At 39.0% G+C, this 24,105-nt stretch overlaps 1 protein-coding gene across 2 annotated transcripts in view; it reads right to left on the bottom strand.

The window, feature by feature from the left end:
• LOC135078174 (uncharacterized) overlaps positions 1 to 24,105 on the bottom strand; it is a 36,181-nt gene extending 12,076 nt beyond the window's left edge. The window contains exons 1-2 of one of the 2 annotated variants that reach the window (XM_063972759.1): positions 23,253 to 24,105; positions 913 to 1,082 (exon numbers count right to left, since the gene is read on the bottom strand). In XM_063972759.1, coding sequence (XP_063828829.1) covers positions 913 to 1,082; positions 23,253 to 23,280 — 198 coding nt within the window. In that variant the 5' untranslated portion in view covers positions 23,281 to 24,105. Of the gene's footprint in view, positions 1 to 912; positions 1,083 to 4,744; positions 4,828 to 23,252 lie in introns of those variants that run through there. The other variant, XM_063972758.1, reaches the window with a different exon arrangement.

Here is a 24,105-nt window from a genome sequence, read left to right as displayed (position 1 = left end):
CGAGCTATTTTGGCAAACAGGTCCAAATTCTAAAAACATTTTTTTCCCGTTTTAAGAACCGAGTTAGTAGACAAGATCGAAGGTAATCTACTGCAGTTACACGACTGCCAAATGGAGAATGGATGCACTTCCCACCCTGGACAGGTGGGTTGTGTTTGGGGCAGCCCGATGCTCCTAAAGTTGGCATTAGTCACTTTTTATAGCATCCATAGTAGCTATGTGTACGTATAGCGTGTTTCTTTAGGAAATCGAATCAGAAATGAGGAGATCCGGAAACGAACTAAAGTCGCTGACTTAGCACGACGGATTAGCAAGCTGAAGTGGCAATGGGCAGGGCACATAGTACGCAGAACTGACGGCCGATGGGGTAGCAAGGCTCTAGAGTAGAGACCGCGTACCGGAAAACGTGGGACGTCCACCCACAAGGTGGACCGACGACATCATAAAAGTAGCAGGAAGGCGCTGGACGCAGGCCGCTACCAACCGGGCAACATGGAAAGCATTGGGTGAGGTCTATGATCAGCAGTGGACGTCCTATGGCTCAGATGATGAGTAGCGGTGGTCTACTGTGCTGGAACCATACGGCTAATTCATTATAGAATAGAATAGGACTACGCTCTTCCCGTGGATGTCGTAAATTATGTTCCTGCAATGGAATGCCACATGGCATTAAGCTCGCCTGTTGTACCACTGTATTTTTATGTGTGCAATAAAGATTTTAAATAAATAAATGGAGACTAAATGACCAAATAATGGTGGAATTGGACTATCCACTTACAAATGACGTCCACTGCTGGACACAGGCCTCCCCCAAGGATTTCCATAACGACCGGTCCTGCGTTGCATCCAGGCTCTTCCCGCGACCTTCACCAGATCGTCGGTCCACCAACGAACGGTAACGAAACCACTTACAGAATTGACAGAGAACAGCTCGACTCTCCCGCTAGGCTGGCGGCGCGCGCGCACTGCGACGACGCACGCGCCGCAACCGCCCTCGCGGCACATGGCTTTCGTGCCCGGCAGCGCCAGCGCATAGCGAAGGTACGCGCTCAGCGTCGTCAGGCATGGCACTCGCTCGTCCACTGAAAATGCAACATTTGAAAGATTCATTATGTGGATAATCTTTTCAAAATCAAAATCAAAAGTATCTTTATTTGTTTAGACTAATTAAATTAGTACTTGCAAATCGTCAAATGCTCTTAAGGAGCCTATACATGTCTCATTCTTTTTTTGCCCTACCAGCGCTTCGAGACAAACATTTGGCAAGTGAGAAGAAGCGCCGCAACAAACTCAGTCACCACTGTCTGCCGGTTTGATGACAAGAGCATAACTACTTAGTAGCAAATGCGTCCTGCCAGGGATTATTCCACTTTGTTCACCTGAGTGAAAAAAGTGGAATTTTTAGTGTCCAAATTTCACCTCGGAACCATTTCACATAGTTTCTATTTCCAGGTGAATGGAGGCGACTAAAGTGGTCGCCCCTACGGGGAAATACATTATGTGGCCCTCTGTAGGACTCTTATACAAAGGCCCTACGGGGAAAAACATTATGTGGCCCTCTGTAGGACTCTTATACAAAGGCCTTAGCGCTCCTGCACACGACGCCGCTACCGTGCCGCCGCTAGCGGCGTCGTGTGCTGGAGCGCTTACCGGGAAACACATTATGTGGCCCTCTGTAGGACTCTTATACAAAGGCCTTACAGAGAAATATTCTTATGTGGCCCTCTGTAGGACTCTTATACAAAGGCCCAACAGAGAAATATTATTATGTGGCCCTCTGTAGGGGTTTTTACATAGGCCTTTCGTTGTCGGCCCTTCACCAACACATGCGGCCAAATCTAACCGTCGTCCAATCAAAGACTAAAGACATATTTTCGGCCCAACCAAATGCCTACCAAAAATGCCAAAAAACCTAATTAATATCAATTTATTGCACCTCATGTATTTAAAAGTAAACGTTTAATAAATAAAGCTAACCATTTATTTAGACTGTTAAACTATTACCTATACTAATAAATTATTAGTATACCTACTATGAAATAATTACTATTATTTAATACCAATTAAGAATTAGGATTATTAGAAAAATAACAGCATAATGTATTATAATGGAATAATTACCGTTATTATTTAATGCCAATACCAATTAAGAATATGATTATTAGAAAAAAACATCCACTATCCGTATCCACTATCCACGAAATCTATGAACGCACACAAGAGCTCACCACATCGTAAAATTAATCATTTCAATTTCTACAAACAGTCGACTGCACATTAAACTAACCATTTTTGTTGCAAAATCACCCCTGCTACAACCACATAAAATGCCACAGTATAAGCTTGATATGCCCCCGTAATAACCGCGCATTACACGTGATTCGCTTCAACTCAAGGGCTACAAAATTACACAGTCCGTACGAAATAGCAGCAATCATATTGTCATAAGTCTTACAACGTTAATGACTTAGGCTGAGTTACACCACCAAACTTTAACGGTAACTATGACGATAACCGGTGCTTTTTGTATGGAGTTTGACAGATTTTTGACGTTTGTTAAAGCTTAATTAAGATGGTGTTACCCAGCCTTAGTATTTACAGTAGATAGCACGTAAACGTACCACAAAATACGAATTTTTCCAGTAGATTGTTTACTGACAGACCTAAGTCTTAAGGCTAAGATAACGATGCAAAACAACGACGACGCAGATGCGGATTAATTTGCTTATTCTATAGGTAGGTAGGTACTTCCCTTTAAACCAATTAGAGCGGTTTTTACTTAACTATACGAAAAAAAAATTAAACAATAAGTTGTTTTTTTTTTATTTCACAGTCAGATTCATACTTGTCCATGGCAAACGCAATTTTCTTGCAGATCTCATTGGTGGTATGTTGATAAATAAATATACATTTTAGGTCTACGGCGAAATATGTATCTACGTACACCACCGTTACTTAGGTAGGTACTAATAACTTTAAATAATATTATGTAGCGCTAACACACCTGTGTACACAAAAAAATTATAAAGCACTTGTTATTAAACTTTATTGTTCAAGAAAATGTGCTCCAAAAACCTGTTTAAAGTATGTTTAAAGTTTACTAACTTAATCTTAATATTCATTAAATAGGTACTAAATACTTTTTCTACGCCGTCACTTGTTTTGAACAATCCTTAGTAGTACCACAGAATAATAAGTAGTACCTACAAAATAATTTTCGAAGTAATTTACGAATTTTTGGTCGACGGGTTCATCCAGTGTCTAAGTAGCTCAGTTGGAAGAACACATTCGCCCGGCAAGCGAAAGGTCGTGGGTTCGATTCCCGCCTTAGGCAGTTCGTTTTTTCAAGATGTTTACAAAGTCATGATTCTACAGTATAGTTATTATTACTTTAGGCTCGATGTCTATAGTATTTGCTGTATAGTAAAGAAATGTCTAAAATTTTCAAAGCAAGGATACGTTACACATTTATTTAACTAACTAGCTTTCCGCCCGCGGCTTCGCCCGCGTGGAATTTTGTCTGTCACAGAAAAACTTTATCGCGCGCGTCCCTGTTTCAAAAACCGGGATAAAAACTATCCTATGTTCTTTCCCGGGACTCAAACTATCTCTATGCCAAATTTCATCAAAATCGGTTGCGAGGTTTAAGCGGGAAAGCGTAACAGACAGACAGACAGACAGAGTTACTTTCGCATTTATAATATTAGTTGGGATGTGTACTCTATTTCCATGTCAAGGATTTCGGTCTACACGTTTTTGTGCTACTTATCTCGTAAGTTCTGTTTCCGTAACATTAAAATAAAATGTAATGTAAATAATAAATATAATAAAATGTTAAGTAGCGTAGATTAATATAAGAGCAGTAGAGCATGTGCATCACATCAAGGCATATAATTCTATGTACCTATGAAAAAAGTGTTTCCGTTTTTCAGTATAAGCAATGGCGGAGCAATGTCCATTCATCCATGCCTCTGTGTTCCCGAACACAATGCCTTGAAGACACAAGTAAAAAACTGGGTAAACTCGCTCTATTATATTCAATTTAAATAGATAACCTAGACATAATAATGGAATCGGAATTATTTGTATTTTTAATTACTGAATAGAATAGAATAGAATAATTGTTTATTTGCATAAAACATGGTATACAGTTGAACTGAAATGTACTTTATTAAGTACCTATATTTCTACGCTTACAATCAATGGCAGAATATGTTGAACTATGTACCTATTTATGATCAAACCACTGTACCATCTGCGAAGATCAATAGGAGTAGATTCTTATCAAGAGCAAGTCTAAATTAGGGAAACTATAGACTCTACCAACCCCTTTTTAACCCTTAGAAGAGGATACTTTGCTAAGTATTTTCCTCTTCTACCTTCAACTTAACCTTCCAGAAACCAGAAATGTTTTTGATAATAAAATGTCTGTATGTACTTATTTAATGTAGCATAAGGCTTTTTTGGTTTAAGTCTAAGTATTACCGATGTCTAAAAATAGAAGTGAATGGACGTTAGTATTGTTGAACAGGAAGGAACCCATAATTTCATGATTTCAAAAAGCCATATTTTTCTAAATAGTTACCTACTTGTTATTTTAGACTAACTCCCTGAAACTAACAAAATGCTTCCAATACCCTTTTCAGTACTAAAGTTTTTCACCTCTACACATCTTTTTGCACTGTTAACAAATATTTTTTTAAACTCTTTCTCACTTAAAAATATTAGTTCACCAAAGACTCACCGACACATTTGTTTCCGTTAACTGTGAACTCAATACAAGTCATCGCGTGCGCTTCTTTAGAAGGCGCGTGGTGAATGATGAAATGATCCAACCACCAACACCAACGACGCTCTTGACTTGAGCGCCTTTTATTATCACTATTAAAACCTGTTGTTTTGTACGTTATCTTCATTTGTTTTACCTACCTATTTACCTACTAACTTTGAAATTTGGATAAAAACAAACTTGATGTTTTCAAAGTCGTCTAGCATTTCCTTGGAACTTTACTACTACTAATGTACCTTTGTAACTCGGAGCTCTATACCTACATCTATTAACTGATGTTTTTGTGAAAATAGATGAGTAATGCAATGCGAGAAGATAGATACTTATAATGTATTGTTAATGTGATGCCTACTACGTGTGCCTACTAGTGTAGATTGAAGGAATAGTCGATTTCATTTGTGTATTATACTCGTATAAATCACACTAACACTGCGGACTGGAAGACGTAGCGTGGACAGGCCTCCTACTAGGTGGACCGACGATCTGGTAAAGATCGCGGGAGGAGCCTGCATGCGGGCAGCGCAGGACCGTTCATTATGGAAAGCCTTGGGGGAGGCCTTTGTCCCGCAGTGGACGTCATTTGGGTGAAACGAACGAACGAACGCTACTAAGTATAGATTGTAAGAACGCCTCCCATGGTCATGTTTCATTCTTAAGACGGGTCGAGCGCGTGTTTTGCTCTACATAATCAACATAAAAATTCCAACATTAAAAAAATGTTCAGTGTTGACATCATTTTGTTGATTGTGTTAGAGCAAAACACGCACTGAAGACCCGGCTTTATGTTGAGTTTCCATCAAAGCTGCAAATATGTGTTGCGAAGATGAGGAGCGAGGATGTGTAGCGACGCTGTGAAACGAGTGGGTTTAATCCTCCGTAAAAATTATATATTTGACCATTGGCTACTTGTTTAAAAATTCAAGGTAACCAAGTAATTCAACATGGAAAATATTGAGGGAGGCCTATGTTCAGCAGTGGACGTACTATGGCTGAAATGATGACGATGATGAAGTAATTCAAAGTCAAAGTTTATATATTATTATCATTAAGTTTATTGCATATAAAAACAGTAAGTTTATATTTTTATTTTGTTTAGAGTTAAGTTTGCCTAAGTTTTAAAAAAATATCTTTTTATCTACAGGGTGGAAACGATAAGTGATCTCACTCGATTATTTCTAAACTATACGAGATATCCAAAAATTGGTTACTGATCCTGAAAGTGCTTCACGAGTTATATCCAATGGTACCACCAATAATATGTTACAAAATAAACTGGATCTATCTGAAAATTGAATGTTTCCAGCCTCCATACATTTAGTAAAACCACATTATATTAAAAAACTATACAAGATATTCAAAAACTGGTTATCTACTGATCCTGAAAGTGCTCCTCGAGTTCTATCCAACGGTGCCAATAATAAGTTATAAAATAAACTGGATCTATCCGAAAATTCAATGTTACCAGCTTCCAGACATTTAGTACTGCCACGGTCATTAGGGTGGAGCGTCATTGTATTGTTAAAAAAAAAAGTTACGTAAACGAACTTGAATACCTGCTAAAAGTTGCATGAGAGCAAGATAATAACAAGGATATTTTTATTTTATTTTTAAAATGTATTTTTTAGCCCTCTACCGTCGTTTTAATTTAATTATTTTTTATTGTATGGCAATTTTCTAAAATCTCTGTATTATTAAACAGAATAATAAAAAAGGAATTAATTTAAATGTGTTTTGTAAATAAAAAATAAATTTTATGAATTAAAAAGTTTTATTCGAAAAAACACTATTAGAAATAATTAAAAAATATATGGAAAAATCACAAAATTTAGATTTTTTTGAAATTTTATTTAGAACATTGCAATTCTATTGGTATTGAAAGATGCCATTATATTGCTCGTTCAATTGTTTCCAAATCCATCTTTTGCTTTAGAAACATTCACTATTTTAAAATTAATTCATATCAATGAAAGGTTAACTTCGGATTTTTGAATGCTCTAATACTCCAGGTACTTTGTTGTCTTTTCTTGCTGCCATTATTTGTCTCAAGCTCTCTGATATGCATAATTGTTTTTCATAGTACATCAAAGCTAACAAAAGATGCTTATGGAGTGCAAAAAACGTGACTCTTTGAATAACTCGTTTAATAATTTTCTTAACATTTGATTCCAAAGACTAATAATGTAATCAATTTCAGTCTTGCTTTGCTTGATCTGATCTAAACTTCCTGTTGCTATTTTTCTAAATTTTTGATCTAGTGAAAATGCTCTTTCTAATAATGTTACTTCTCATCTTTTGGACAATTACAAGTGCTCAAATTACTAGATTTATAAGAAAACTATCTAATAGTTCTTGTATGATTTTTTTCCATTGCTGTAGTTTAGCGTTGAAGTTATCTGATTGTTTTGGTTATGGAAAGCGAATGAAATGTGAATACTTACCTATTAGAACAACACTTTAACAATTGTTTTATTCGTTGTATCGTAACAACAGGCTAAGAAGTCTTAGTTTCGACTAAAATTTGAGAAATACAACGGGCTGTTTACCTTTTTTTTATTTTATTTCCGATTATCGACCCGCCCCTGCTTCGCATAGGTAGGTACAACGTAGGTAATGTATTATACTTAAAAACCTTCCTCTTGAATCACTCTATCTAATTTAAAAAAGCAGGTGTCAAGTGGTAACACTGTTTAAGGTACAAAACAAATAAGGAGATCCTAAAATAGGTCACTACGAGTGCTTAATTTCGATTTTATTTTGACTTTGGAACAATAAAATTAGACAACGCAATTACGAACTATCTACTTGATTAATATCAGTCAACTAAAGATAAAGACATAAGACAAAGGTAGAAAGAAGAAAATAGGTAACTGGACTAATTCTGATGTCAACAGTTCAAGTTGCAAAGTTACGCGCTGACTGTGAGTTTTGCTTAAAATCGGCACTTTTAATAATGTATTGTTTTAAGTTTATGACAAGCTTATAATGATATACAATTATTTTTTACGATGTGTATTAGGGTGGTCCTTATTCCTACGAAAAAATTTTTTTTTCTTATATTTTGCGGGGCACCACGTAATTTGAATATATACCATATGAAAGTCTTTCATTATTTTTTTTTTAATTTTTAAAAGACATTTAGGGGTCGCTACCAAGGTTTGAATTTTAAGTAAAAACAAAATCTGTATTTGTTAGATTCATTTATTTTTAAAGCGAAATCCAAATAAAAATATTACAAAATTATTGTTGTTGCTATGAACTAAGATATTATGTACAATGTACTACATATTTGAATCAATTATTTTTAAGATATAAGAGTTTACTTGTTAGTATCTCGACGCGTCGGTACCATGGTCGGTACAGAAGAGGGGTTGAGGGGAGAAGGGGACAAGAAGCGATTGTCTATTCTATCTATGCGATGTTCATTTGCACCTAAAATGTGATATAAACACTTAAATAAAACATTTATGAAACCATGATTTAAGATTTTCAAAGCTTTTGTAAATATTTTGACAGCTGGTAGCGACCTCTAAATCTTAACTAAAAAAAAAACTAAAAAAACCTAATTTCATATTTAGAGGTATATAATCGAATGAGAAAGTGCCCCGGGGATAATTCAAAAGTCGAAAAATAAGGACCACCCTAATGTGTATTATATTTAAAGTTACAAAAATATATTATTTATCCAATAAAAACTATTCTAAGGTAATTTATGATTTTTGCAATAAAGTCCTATTTTTTCATTTTTATGAAATATTCAAAAGCCAGTAGAGGGCTAAAAAATGGTCGCAATATTTTTTTATTTATTTTTCTCGTAACCGTTGCAACAAGATGCAACTTTTAAGAGGTATTCACAAACGCAAATGTAAAAAAAAAATTTTCGCTCCACCCTAACGGTCATGGCACTCATGTCTTGATAATATTTTAGCAAGTAAAGCCTAAAACCAATGTTTTCCATGAATAATTTTAAATAAGAATGCAATTTACGAGTTAATTTTAATTGTTTATTATTTAAAATAAAAAAATAGCACTTCTAATATTGTGTGGCTGGCATTGTGAGTAAGATAGATGATGTACTATGCACATTTAGTATGGAGGCTAAAAATATTGAATTTTCGGATGGATCCAGTTAATTCTGTAACCTATTACTGATATCGTTTGAAAGAGCTCGTGAAGCACTTTCAGGATCAGTAATCAGTTTTTCGATATCTTGTATAGTTTAGAAATAATCGAATGAGATCACTTATCGTTTCCACCAAATATCTGTAGAGAGGTCAATTCTGTACATGAAATATATTTTCAAAATAACTATCAGGGGGTGATTAGTGATCGATACTGATGCCAAAAATGCAATCAGTAAAATTTTTGTCTGTCTGTATGTTCCTTATAGAAACAAAAACTACTCGACGGATTTTAACGAAACTTGGCACAATTATTCTTCATACTCCTGGGCAGGTTATAGTATACTTAGGAATTCCCACGGGAACGGGAATTAGCGGGAAAATCCTTTTGTATGAAAAATCTAAACCGCTTAATTTAGACGCTTGAAATTTGGCATGCAGGTACCTTGGTAAACTTAAAGCTTAGTTACAACAGGTTATTGCAAAATTCCCACGGGAACGGGAGTTAGCGGGAAAAAATATTTGTATGAAAAATCTAAACCGCGTAAGATAGATGAAGGGGGTAAAACGGGATCCACGCGTACGAAGTCGCGGGTGGCCGCTACTTCATTCAAGGCCAACACAAAAAAAAAAAAAAAACATGTGTGAGCTACTCCGTCAACTCTATTTGAACAGCTGTTCTCAGTTTAAATAATATTTCGCGTTTTTGCGACATTTTCTTTACTGGTTCGCCCCTATTGGCTGTTGGGTGATTTTATTATAGACTAACGCCCGTATTCACAAACGATGCTTGCTTAAGTAACGCAGCAAATCGAACTCACAGCGTTGAATAGAGCTCTGTGATTGGTTCATATGTCACCCTGTGCGTCCACGCGCACTGTGAGACCTCATAGTAATGTTTGTGAATACAGGCGTAAATAAACTCTTCATCTTTTAAATTAGTAGGTAGGTAGGTTCAGGTAGGTTCATTACTTGTTAAAAATTCGCATTATTAATTGTAATAACAAGTTATATCGGTTTGTTTAATTGTATTATCTATACTATCTATAACTTGTGTGCCTACCTACATCTATACTAATATTAAAAATGCGAAAGTAACTCTGTCTGTCTGTGTCTTGCTTTCACACCTAAACCACTGAACCGATTTTGATTAAATTTAGCATAGAGATAGTTTGAGTCCCGGGTAAGGACATAGTTTTTATTCCGGTTTTTGAAACAGGGACGCGCGCGATAAAGTTTTTCTGTGACAGACAAAATAACACGCTAGCGAAGCCGCGGGTGAAAAGCTAGTAAATAAATAAACAGAACATCGAATTGTTATCGAGTCACGTTTCGTGGAAATTAGTTTCATCAAAACTAAATAAAATTCAAAATGTAAAATTATTCGTGGAAAAACAAAAATAATGTTTGATAAGACGTTTGATGAAATTTAACAGTACCTACACAGTATTTGATAAAACAGAGGGGCTTCAATGTCAAACTGAACAAAGAAAAGTCTGTATAATAATCTTATAGCGCGCGATGTTTTACCGCGAACCAGGAGTGCTGTGTCTCCCGTGACTGCCACTAGCCCGCTCCGCCGCTCGCCCCGCCTACGCACACCGCGCTCATAAACTCCGGCGCCCCTCGTCGGCCAGTCCGTCTCAGAAAGGCAAACGGTGCGCGCGTCACGAGCCGCGGGGCCGGCGCATTTTGTTTCTCACTGTTTTCTTTTGTCTTTTCTGTTTTCTAATTTGTAAAATCTACTTGTGTCACGTTTTTTCAATTGTCTATAGTGAATAAACCATTTAAAACCTACTTATACGCCTATAAATGGCGCATCCAACGAGTGGCTTCGAACGGTGAATTGAACTGTGTTGTGAACTTGTAAAAACTTTACGAACATTATTAACTGTTTACGTCTTTCCACTGAGAAGTCAGTCTAGTGCAAGTGTGCGTTTATCAGGCTCGACTTACATTATCCAGTGCACGTAAGAGTTTTGTACAGACTGTGACATTAACTGTTATTGTTTTATAGTGTGTATATAGTAGGTTAGTTAGACTATAGACCAAGTGACTTTTGTAAATCTTTTGTACATAAACATAAACATTAAGTGAAACTGTGAGTCTGTGAAACAAACAATGCTTGCTTACAAGTTTCCGCGCGTAAGTACCTCGTACGTCGGTCGACGCTAGGTTCGTCCGGTACAGGCGTGACTGTGACGTCACGCGAGTCATCGTCGCGCAACCCGCTCGCTCAGGCGCGCTTCGTCCGGTACAGGCGTGATTGTGCATGTTAACCGTCGACGTCTTCGGCCGCCGCGAGTGAGTTTGAGCGCGTTTTGGACAAGTTAGCTCGCAGTGACTATTTGATTTTCTAAACGCATAAACAATTTTAAAGTAATGGTGCTAACGCGTTCGCGTGCAAACAGTATGAACCGAAGTGCTTCTACTACCGCCACGTCGGCGGATGTGGCTTCGCCACCGCTGCCTCGGCAGGACTATAGTCCGCCAGGCGCTGCTGCCGCGACGTTGGAGGGCATGCACGAGCCTTCTTATGGGGCAACCACTACTGTTGCCGCGCCTCCTGCTGCTGCTGCGGGGTCAGTGACCCTAACCAACGAGCAGTTCGAGTTCCTAATCAGTAGGTTGACGCGCGATCCTGTGAGTACAACACCTTATTCTGGCAATTTTGCGAAGTGTACTGCGCGGTTTGACGGAGAAAAGTCAAGCGACGTGCGCACGTTTATTGATGCCATTACCACATACAAAGAGTGTGTAGGTATGGAGGAGGGCATAGCTCTCAGAGGCCTGCCTATATTGTTAACCGGCCTAGCTGCGACATGGTGGCTTGGTGTGAAATCCACTGTACATTCGTGGGCACAAGCAGTAGAGCTGCTTCAGCAAACTTTTGGTCCACGCTTACCTCCATACAAATTATACAGGCAGATATTTAGCAGAGAACAAGGCAATAATGAATCGACGGATGTTTTTGTTTGTAACCTTCGGGCGCTGTTCGCTCAGTTGCCGCCACGCTCGTTGAGCGAAGAGGTACAACTTGATATGGTCTATGGATTATTGCATCAACGCATTAGGGAGAAGGTTCCTCGTAACATGTTTTGCACATTTGGCGAATTATTAAGCGAAACCCGCCGAGTAGAGGACCTTGTGGATGAGATTCGTCCAACAGTCTCAAGTAGTAGACCATCATCATCATCCACATCAGCAACACATCCTGATTTGCCTCCTTTGACGGAAAGCAAACGCCGTCCACACTGTGCGTATTGCAAGCAATACGGTCACTTGAAGGAGGATTGTCGACGGCTTGCCACCCGGCAGCACTCTACCGACACTTCGGACAGGAGTCAACGACCCGGCCCTAAACCTGGGCCGTCCTCAGCGTTGACGTCGCCGCCTATTTCGTGTTTCGGGTGCGGCACTCCCGGTGTAGTGCGTTCAAAGTGTGCTAAGTGCTTAAGTTCAGTGCCTAAATCAGTGAAATCAGAGACAGTTTTTCAATCTATTGATGTTACAAAAGGTCTTGATTCACGCATGCGACCTGTAATTGACATTAAAGTGTTCGGTGAAATAGGACAAGTACTTGTAGATACAGGTGCTAAACATTCAATCGGTAGTAAAAGCCTAAGAAATCACTTAACAAATAATGGTCAATGTTTTGAAAGCATTCTAGTTGAACTAAAATTTGCCGATGGGCGTATTTGTACTAATTATGTTGATGTGGCCACGGTCAACGTTACAGTGTTAAACATAGTACTCCCAGTGAAATTTGTGATGTTGCCTGATGCAACTGAGAGTTTGCTAGGTATGAACTTTATTAAAGACATTGGCATGATACTTGACTTCAATGAGGGTACGTATTCTATTCGGAATGTACGTACAATTTTTCCGATGATATTTGAGAAAAATACAACATCTCAACAGGTATGCAGCTCGTCGTTAGGTCTTCGCGAGGATGAGGGCACTAATTTGGGTCCGGGTGACCGTAGCAGATTATCTGAACTCCTTAGTGTCAATGAAGATATCTTCAAACCAGGGGGAGGACCGACGAGTTTTGCTGTTCATCGCATAGATACGGGAAATGCGCTTCCTATTTCAGGCCCGCCTTATAGAGTATCACCTGCTAAGAAGGAGATAATACGGGCTGAAATTGACAAAATGCTGGAACTGGAAATTATAGAGGAAGCAGAGTCCGAATGGGCTTCTCCGGTGGTACTAGTGCCGAAAAAGAATGGCGAGACTAGATTTTGCGTCGATTACAGAAAATTAAATGCGGTGACTCGTACTGATAAATATCCGCTTCCCTTAATCGACGACATTTTAGCTACTGCCAAAAGCAATTGCGTTATGTCCACCATAGATTTAAAAGCTGGATATTGGCAGGTAGAAGTAGCTCCTGAAGACAGACACAAAACTGCTTTTGTTTCACCATTTGGAACGTTTCAGTTTCGACGCATGCCGTTTGGCTTGAAAAATTCACCGTCGACGTTTCAAAGATTAATGGACCGTTTCCGTTCGGGCTTAAATGACATTCGCAATAGTGGATCAAAAGGCATGACAGTCGTGGCATATCTTGACGATATTTTAGTTATCTCGGACGACCTTGACTCTCATTTGCGTGACTTGCAGTTGGTTTTCGACCGTCTTCGTCTGTTTAATCTGAAAGCCAACAGAGAAAAGTGTGTTTTTGCCAGAGAAAGGGTAACATACTTAGGACATGTAATTACCACTAAAGGTATCGAACCGGATCCCATGAAAATCCAAGCTATACAAGAAATGAAGCCTCCTACGAATTTAAAAGAATTACGGACTTTCTTGCAAACCTGTGCGTGGTTTCGGAAATTTATTCCAAGGTTTTCAGAAATCGCACAACCTTTGTCCGATTTAACCAAGAAAAATAAACCATGGAAATGGGAAGAGAGAGAGACTGCAGCCCATGAAGCTCTTAAGAAGAGTCTTTCATCAAGTCCAATCTTACGACAACCAGACTTTGATGAACCTTTTATTCTGCGTACAGACGCCAGTGCCTATGCACTTGGTGCAGTATTAATGCAAGGTCCAACTCCAATGTCTGAGAAGCCTATTGAATATGCCAGTAGGTTATTATCGTCAGCCGAGCGAAATTACTCGACCACTGAAAGGGAAGCATTGGCTGTGGTATGGGCCCTTGAGAAGTTTCGAGGTTACCTCGAAGGTGCCCAAGTTCGCATTGCGACAGACCACCAACCTTTAAAGTGGCTGCTGTCTTTGAAAACCCCAAGCGGGCGACTGGCCCGGTGGGCTCTGAAGATTCAAGCTTTTAACCTTGATGTTGAATATACTCCAGGAAAAGTGAATGTAGTAGCAGATACTCTTAGCCGCCCTGTGTGTTCTGAACTCGAAACTGACGACAACACCACTTGTGATATCTGTCCAGTGTCCATTGATCTACCTCACCGTAGTTCTGAAGAATTACGTAAGTTACAACTGGAAGATCCGGAAGTTCAGAAAATCCTTTTGGACTTTGAAAATAATGACGACTCTTCTAAATGGACGGATCGAGGTTATTATCTATCACAAGGAGTTCTTTTTCGTTTTGATCCAGATGGAGAATCTGAGGAACCACAATTGGTAGTACCAGAATGTATGCGTGCAGAAATTATGAAAGAACTGCACGCTGCTCCTACAGCTGGACATTTAGGCTTAGAGCGCACATTGAAGAAAATCAAGGAAAGATTTTATTTTCCCAATATGCGGCAATATGTATTCAAATACCTCAAAACGTGTGACCTTTGCCAGAAATTTAAGCCGACTAATCTCAAACCTGCTGGTCTTCTGCAGACACCCGCCCTACAACAACGCTTTGAAGTCCTCGCCATGGATTTGTTTGGTCCTTTGCCTGAAGGCAGCAAGGGTGAAAAGTGGATATTTTTGGTGGAAGACACAGCGAGTCGATGGGTTGAACTTTTCCCCTTAGCCGAAGCTACTGCTGAAAACTGTGCCAAAATATTGATTGAAGAAATTTTCTTGAGATATGGATTTGCACGCAGAATCATCTCTGACAATGGCACCCAGTTCGTATCGGCGGTCATGCAGAAAGCAATGCATGTCTTGGGAGTTCAACAGAACTTAATACCAGTGTACCATCCTGAGGCCAATCCCGCTGAACGGAAGAACCGCGAGATGAAGCAAATGTTGGCAATTTTAATTGATCCCGAGCATCGTCGTTGGCCGGAAGCATTGCCAGCAGTCCAATTCGCGTTAAATACTGCTCCTAACCAAGGTACTGGTCATACCGCCGCATATCTAACTTTTGCACGTGAGTTTCGATCTCCAATCGAAATTAATAATGATCTGCGAGCAGTCGTAAATCAAGAAAATTATGTGCCTCAGATTACACCCTACTTAGAAGATTTTGTACGTCGCCTACAAGATGTAAAATGGCGAGTTGAACACCAGCAAGATCTTCGCAAGGATGCTGCGGATAAGAACCGACGAACTGGACCCATCTACAACGAAGGAGACCTCGTTCTTATAGAAAGTCATCGCCTTAGTCATGCAGCAAAAGGATTTACGAGTAAATTTGCTCCTAGGCGCGAAGGTCCCTATCGTATTTCTAAAGTAGTTTCACCTACCACCTATGAAATTGTAGATAGAGATAGTAACCCTCGAGGGAAGTATCATGCCAGTCTACTCACACCTTATGTCGGTGATTCGAATACCGCAATCGTGCACGGCCGTAAGAGGGGAAGACCGCGGCGTAAAGTAACGGTTGCCAAGCCATCCTCGATGTCTTCTGATGGCTTGGAGGGGGAGGATATAGCGCGCGATGTTTTACCGCGAACCAGGAGTGCTGTGTCTCCCGTGACTGCCACTAGCCCGCTCCGCCGCTCGCCCCGCCTACGCACACCGCGCTCATAAACTCCGGCGCCCCTCGTCGGCCAGTCCGTCTCAGAAAGGCAAACGGTGCGCGCGTCACGAGCCGCGGGGCCGGCGCATTTTGTTTCTCACTGTTTTCTTTTGTCTTTTCTGTTTTCTAATTTGTAAAATCTACTTGTGTCACGTTTTTTCAATTGTCTATAGTGAATAAACCATTTAAAACCTACTTATACGCCTATAATCTGCCTGTTAATTTAAGAATGTTATGTAATAATGAATTTAAAAATGCACTATCTAAATTACTAATTGACAAATGCTATTATAATATTAACGATTATTTAGATGATATCTTGACATTCTGATTTATTTATATTTTAATTTAATTTAATGTAACGTAATGACTGACTAATAACGAACGGACGAACTATAATTTAATTTCAATTGTCAATTAATAATAATTGAATTTGATTATGTATTCTGACGGAAGTCACAAAATAATTCATGTACCTGAATAGGTTAAGCATAGAGCTCACTAATTATAATTATCACCCTTTGTACCTATGTTTTATGAATAAATATATTTGAATTTGAATTTGAAAAAAAATAAAATATTTATTGCCAGATCAACTAGTAGGTACAGTACAGGGTTTCTCGAAGTGGGGTATTTGACGGCACAAGATGGCACGGGTTAGCTACAAAACGGCAGAATAAATGACCAAAATTACTCCTAAAATTGACTTCATTTGTGAGAAAAAACACACCATCAGCAACAGCATCAATATTAAAAAGACATTTCTTTGGCACTTTATTTGGTAAGTAGGTACCTTTTATTGAAATTAAAACCTGATTTTCTTAAATAGTAACTTTTATTATTTTCTTTTGGGTTTTGATGATCTAGTAAGGGGTTCGCTATCACTTGAAAACTTGAACAGGGTTTCGTGGAGCCGAAAGTTTGAGAAACCCTGAAGTACAAAAACAAAAAGACAGACCTCCACACAGGCATTGTCTGTCCTGTGGAGGAAGGAAACTCCTAGATTTCTCCCACGAAGAGTTATAGAATTTCGTTATATTGGCCGTAGCGTGAAGTTGTGAAGTAACAACCTTTCTTATTATTTAGGATATTAATATCATCAAACACAAAAATATTTTTTCAATTCGAACCATACGATACCTGCTACCTTCTGATACCTTCCTGCGATACCAGTTGTCCCCCTCTAGCGCAATTCGCAAGGGAAAAAGGGAAGGTCCTTGCAACAAATAAATAAAACTAGTACGCCATCTACACTGGTTTTGGAATGGAAACCGCTGGGAAGGGGTATCTTTATTCAACAATTAAGTCGAAACTAATAGACGTAGACTAATAAATTTACATTCGTTTTGTAGAATAGCTCAAATACTAATAATACAATGCAAATAAATCATACCTCACCGACCTGGTTTTTCTTGTGTTGGAAAATAACTGAAAAAGAAGTGAAAAAAGTAATATATTTTTCTAATTAAATCCAATCTTACTCCCATAAAATGTATGAAACTTGTGTCTGCTTTCTTCTTCTACTAATAGATAATTTTAGTGGCTATCGCATGATATAAAATATTTGCCTATTAATGTTAAGCTACCCACGCTTTCACTTGTTTTTTAAAGAAGAGGTGTAAACTAAAAATTAAAAACTTAAATCGATGTAATTTTTCGAGAAATGGGTCAGGCCCCAAATTTGAAGTATTTTCATCGATAAAATTGTCCATAGATTACGCCCTTAAAGTTTGATCACTACATGCCCGGACACACTGTATAACTGTTTTAGTAGGGTAAATGAATCATACTGTAGAGTGTAGGCAATGGATTCTTTAATTATATACAGTTGGCTCCTGAAATACAGTTTACACAAGAAACCAACGTTTCAATATAAAATATACAGGGTGTTGATTTCAATCCTCGCCATATTTAGGGAGTTGATTATGTAGCTTATTCTGATCACGAATCAGTAAAAAAATTTAATACTACTAATATTATAAATGCGAAAGTTTGGATGCCTGGATATCTGGATGTTTGTTACTCTTTCACGCAAAAACTACTGAACGGATTTTGATGAAACTTTACAGTATTATTGTTTATAACCCAGAATAACATATAGGATATAATTTATGACGATCTGTGACAAACGAAATTTCACGCGGGTGAAGCCGCGGGAAAAAGCTCGTTTTGTAATAATCCAGTTGGCGCCACTGTCGAGGCCTATCACTCGCCAGTGGCGCCACCTGGTGAGCGCAATAGGGAAGCCTTCGTTGTTGGCTTCTGAGAATGTTGTATGAAATTAATCTTAACTGATTGGAGATTCAGTTTTTATTTAAGAAATAACTACGATAGTAGGGAATTTAGTGCAAGAACCCCTCCACTTTGGTATAGAAGGCTCATTTTTACAACAGTGGTTCTTTGGGTGCTCCTGAGTGGATTTCCGTCGGTAGACATCGGGAGCCCCCCCTGTGGTAGCAGGGGGAGGGGGGGCAAGTTTCCTTCCGCCGCGCTTCACTTTAAGGCCCATATCTTCAAAACTATGGGTATTATGGCAAGTGTGGTATCATTTTCGGATAATTAAAGGATGGCGAATTCATTTCTAGAACAAACTTTTTGCCTTTTCATACAAAAAAATTGAAATATTGAGTAAAATTCACAAAAACCAAAAAGTATTTTTTTTAATAAACGTCGTCTACTTTTAAACCACTGGAGATAATCTAATAACAAAAATATGACCTGAAAGCTACATTTATCAGGATTATAAAAATATAACATTATATGGTACTTTTTTCGCAAAAAGTAGGTGAAAAAAATTTTTTCTTCAGGACACAGCGGGCGAATTTTATTGCGCATCGGAAAAAAATATTTATTTTATCCATGAATTCATACTATTTGGTTCATAAGCAAGCAAGGATTATTATTTTAGAATTTATTTAGAGTTGCTGGCACATCAATCTACCATAATTTGTATTTTTTCGTCAATTGATTTTGAACTCTATGTGTGAGACATAAGGTTGAAAATAGCTTAAATACATTTTAATATTGAAAATATCATAAGAAGAAAGCACTATATAAATAACTTTAATTTGTCTAAACGTCTTAATGATTATTATTATTTTAATTAACACTTTTATTTCTACATACAATTGTACCAGTGATTTAACGGAAAGGTAAGTGTGAGGAAAATGATGTTTCACAATCATAGTACAGGAATATTTTTAGCACAAAGGTTACGGCTGTGACCTTTTTAGTTGTTTTTTTCAGACAGCACCAGCTTCTGCACTAGTCTACTTCTTGCACTTACATCTCACCATTTCCAGGCGAGCCTCGGCAGCTACGGGAAAACCGGTCCATGTAGGCTCCATCTTGCTATCGGCTCTGGTCCACCCCCAACCAGTCGGGTAAAGGGAAGACTGAGTCGGTTGCTTGCAACTAATCCTATACGCGAACCCCTTGGATTGATCTAATAAGTAAGTGGATAGATCTTGAACAAGGGACGACTAAAAAGAGGACCAAAATCCCAACAGAACAGCCTAATCTGGTTTACTGATAGCTCAAAGTCACGAAGACAAAGAACGCCCCGGGTGCCAAGCATCAGAGGGTGACACATGTCGCACAGATTAGTACTCACTGGCGCATCTGCATAGCAAGTCTGCGGTCTATGTCATTGTCTTTCAATCTTGGAATCGGTAGGTAACCCCAAAATCGTGGGGGTTACCAGAGGGTGCCTTAGGACTTACGCCGCCACTGTAAATATGGCCTTGGGAACGGGAACGGGCGTCTACTGTAAACACTTCGAACATAGTGAACGCTTAAGGAGGTTTGCTACAGTGTTTCAAGCTGAATTCTACGCTATGATATGTGTGCACTAAAGAACAGGGGTGTAAAAAACGCAATATTTACATAGATAGGTCTAACAACAGAAGACAGCTCTCGAGCATGTGGAATACATGTGGGGTCCATGAATCAATACTGTAAGGATGGGTCTGCTTGGGTCAGCATATCCGGCATCAGAAGACTTAGAAGGCTTTCACTCAGACGCTTAATTCACCTAATGGATAGGAATTTTTTGGATGATAGGGAATAAAAAAACGGAGCATAAAGATACTAATGGGTCGCTGTGGACTACGCTTAGATCTAGCTTAGCTTAGGCCCTACATAAGATAACCCAGACAGCAGCAGCAGCTTTGTATCAGCCTTGGCTACTGGCAGTATATCAAGGGATTCGCGTATAGGATCAGGTGCAAGCAACCGACTCGAGTCTTCCCTTTACCCGACTGGTTGGGGGTGGACCAGAGCCGATAGCAAGATGGAGCCTACATGGACCGGTTTTCCCGTAGCTGCCGAGGCTCGCCTGGAAATGGTGAGATGTAAGTGCAAGAAGTAGACTAGTGCAGAAGCTGGTGCTGTCTGAAAAAAACAACTAAAAAGGTCACAGCCGTAACCTTTGTGCTAAAAATATTCCTGTACTATGATTGTGAAACATCATTTTCCTCACACTTACCTTTCCGTTAAATCACTGGTACAATTGTATGTAGAAATAAAAGTGTTAATGAAAATAATAATAATCATTAAGACGTTTAGACAAATTAAAGTTCTTTATATAGTGCTTTCTTCTTATGATATTTTCAATATTAAAATGTATTTAAGCTATTTTCAACCTTATGTCTCACACATAGAGTTCAAAATCAATTGACGAAAAAATACAAATTATGGTAGATTGATGTGCCAGCAACTCTAAATAAATTCTAAAATAATAATCCTTGCTTGCTTATGAACCAAATAGTATGAATTCATGGATAAAATAAATATTTTTTTCCGATGCGCAATAAAATTCGCCCGCTGTGTCCTGAAGAAAAAATTTTTTTCACCTACTTTTTGCGAAAAAAGTACCATATAATGTTATATTTTTATAATCCTGATAAATGTAGCTTTCAGGTCATATTTTTTTTATTAGATTATCTCCAGTGGTTTAAAAGTAGACGACGTTTATTAAAAAAAATACTTTTTGGTTTTTGTGAATTTTACTCAATATTTCAATTTTTTTGTATGAAAAGGCAAAAAGTTTGTTCTAGAAATGAATTCGCCATCCTTTAATTATCCGAAAATGATACCACACTTGCCATAATACCCATAGTTTTGAAGATATGGGCCTTAAAGTGAAGCGCGGCGGAAGGAAACTTGCCCCCCCTCCCCCTGCTACCACAGGGGGGGCTCCCGATGTCTACCGACGGAAATCCACTCAGGAGCACCCAAAGAACCACTGTTGCAAAAATGAGCCTTCTATACCAAAGTGGAGGGGTCTCCATACAAATCATTGCACTAAATTCCCTACTACGAGCATATCTATACTAATATTATAAAGATGAAAAGTTTGTTTGTTTGGTAGAACGCGCCAATCTCAGTGTAGGCGATGTAGGTCGATGGGTGAACGTAGGTGATGAATGAAAATGAAAGTCCAGGTAGGTACGTTGAAAATGAAGGCGCGTCCGGGTGTGCGCACTAGTACGTTCGCAGAGGGTGAGAGTTCGACGACGACTGGCGGCTCTCGGCCGCGTGTGCGGCGCGGTGAGCCGCTAGAAGCTTCTCACCATAAAAGGCGAGAGGCCTCCGGCCAATCAGCGGGCCGCATTGCTAACGGCTAGCTCGGAATGTTCTAGGCGCGCGATAATATTATTACCTACGCGCGCACCCAGATTCGCTTACTTATTTAATTATGCCATAACACAACAATACAACATTTAGGTAAATGTAGCAAACATTTAGACATTATTGGCTTAGTTAGATATAGGTAGGTAAAGATATAGATTACACATTTAGGTATTAAATAGATTTCAGGTTATAAACAAAAATACTATCAGGTAAGTCACAGGACTTAAGATCATATAACAGTCAGTAGTTTATATTATAATGTACAAAAAGTATAACATTACGTCGTTCTAGTTAGTTAGTACCTACTCTTGGTGGCCATCGTCAACATCCTCCCCCCTAGTGTCGCTTTGCGACACTCATAACCAAAGTTAAAACTACGCGCGTCACTCACTGGTCACTTCATCACACCCGTTGTTGGTCCCAGACCATAGTGCCAGTTGCCTCAAGCGTGGCTTAGCCAAACGTCGCGCGGTTCTAACAAAGTCTCCATAAGTAGGTAGGTATTAGGATAGGACGATGTCGTAAAAAAACAGTAAACTATAAATAAAGTAACATTTTCAGTAGCACACAAAGAAATTCTTACACAACTAGTAATTAAAATGTTCATCAAACAAAGTAACATCAGTAGATATTTCCGTTAAGTAGGATCTTGCGGCCACAAGGCGCTCTCTTTACGGAGGAACAAATGACTTAAAATGCCATTTTTCAAGCGGTTAACATTTTGATACGAGTTCAGCAATCTAGTAACGTCAAAGTCATGCTTCCACAGGAAGTCCTCGGTAAAAAGACCGTCAACAAGTTTACCAAAAACTTCTAAATTATTAATCACATAAGTAAATCATCTTTATATTTACACTGTTTAATTATTCCTATCGATTCCAATGAGACATAATTTCTAACTAACTCATGCAACTGAAGCAAGTCATGTACACATAATATCGATCATGTTCCAAAAAAATTAACAAAGCTATTACTATTGTTATTACTACATTCGACAGTATCAAATGTTCGCGGCAACGATTCTCCGTTCGTACATTTCGTAACTAAACAAGTTGATAAATTCTCTACATTGCCTAAAATCTCGTCGTCGCAAGTAAGATCGAGCGCGCGCGCCGCCGCGTAGGTATGTAAGCGGCGTCCGCAGACGCGTGGGGCCCGAGTGGGGGCGGCTCGTACGCAACGAGTGCGAGCGGGACCGCGCTACCACAGTAGAAGCTCATATATATGTTACGGTTAATGTGATAAATTGAAAATTATTAATAATAACCGGTTATTATGAATAATTACCGACAGTCGCGGTAAAAGTGATAAATTAATCACATTTAACAGTGATTATTTAATAATTCAACCTTAGTACTAACAAATTTCATAAAAGAGAACAACATCTTGTGTACATGCTCCTGTACAGCCAAACTTTTGAACGTTTTGATATCATATATTAATATAATTTGGCATAATAAGTTTGGAATGTTTTTTGCATAATATTACTTTTCCATGATGCCTATAACATAATGTTTTGATTTAAAGTGAAAAATAGGTTAAGGTGCGGCGGGGGTGGCCCTTGGGCCACCCCTAAGCCGCCTATTTAGTTTTATACACACATAAATGACCTCATATTAATCACATTTACCAAATCATGCGGTAATTATTCATAATAACCGGCGATTATTCATAATTTTCACATTTATCACTTTGACCGTAACATATATACTGTGGCGCTACCGGCCAGCGCGTCGGTATTATTACAACAGGCGGCGACGGTTTGAGTTGGTTCACGGGATTCAAAACACAAGTTTGTGGTAAAGCAAACAGATGAATCAATTACCTTTTTTGTTGTCCCGTGCACGCACCATCCTAGGCACGTCTTTGTCATGTATGGCTCACCTGGATTTCCCCTTATGCACTCAATAGGAGCAATTAAGTCGCAATTGTCTTGCCCGATTAGTAACATAGGCTGGGCAATACACTTACACAAATCAATATTTACACATTCATATTTACAAAAATCAACATTAACTACACTTTGCATTGGCAAATTGAGTTGGGAAATCTTTCTAGCTTGTAAACTGAAACGCTTATTGTCTCTATTCGCTATTTCAAAGTTCACTATTTCCGTATCACATGATAGTTCATTGTCCCATGCACCACGAGCGCGCATGGTATGAGGCGCTCCGTGCAGTCCAACCTCATCCGCGAGTCGCGACGCGATTAACGAAACGGTCGAACCGTCGTCTAGCAAGGCGTGCGTGTGCATACTGCCTTTCGGACCGTACACTGTAACCGGCACTATTCTCAGTAGTACTTGGGACTCGTCGTTGCACTGAAGCGCGGTGGTATGGTTTACGGTTTCGCAGTCACTCTCACTGAGACGCTGTCCGTCGCGTTCTGATGCCGTCTGCTGCTGGGGTCGCGGGTTCGACCAATGTAGAAGGCGATGGTGGCCGAGTCCGCAACCTTCGACGTCACACTCGGGGGCTGTGCACGTAGTATCGGCGTGTCGTGGTAGTAGGCATTGAAAACACAGTTTCTCTGTACGTGCGAAACGCCAGCGATCCTTTCGTAGGGCTCGCTTGAACTTTATGCATTGTTCAAGTGAGTGTGTTTGTGTTTTACAAAAGTTACACTTTTCGTTGTGGTCGTAGTTGGTAGACACAAGTACATTTTTGTGAGAGCTTCTG

The sequence above is a fragment of the Ostrinia nubilalis genome, chromosome 14 (assembly GCF_963855985.1).
Source record: "Ostrinia nubilalis chromosome 14, ilOstNubi1.1, whole genome shotgun sequence".
Classification (NCBI taxonomy): domain Eukaryota; kingdom Metazoa; phylum Arthropoda; class Insecta; order Lepidoptera; family Crambidae; genus Ostrinia; species Ostrinia nubilalis.
This window is presented reverse-complemented; position numbering and strand designations above follow the sequence as displayed.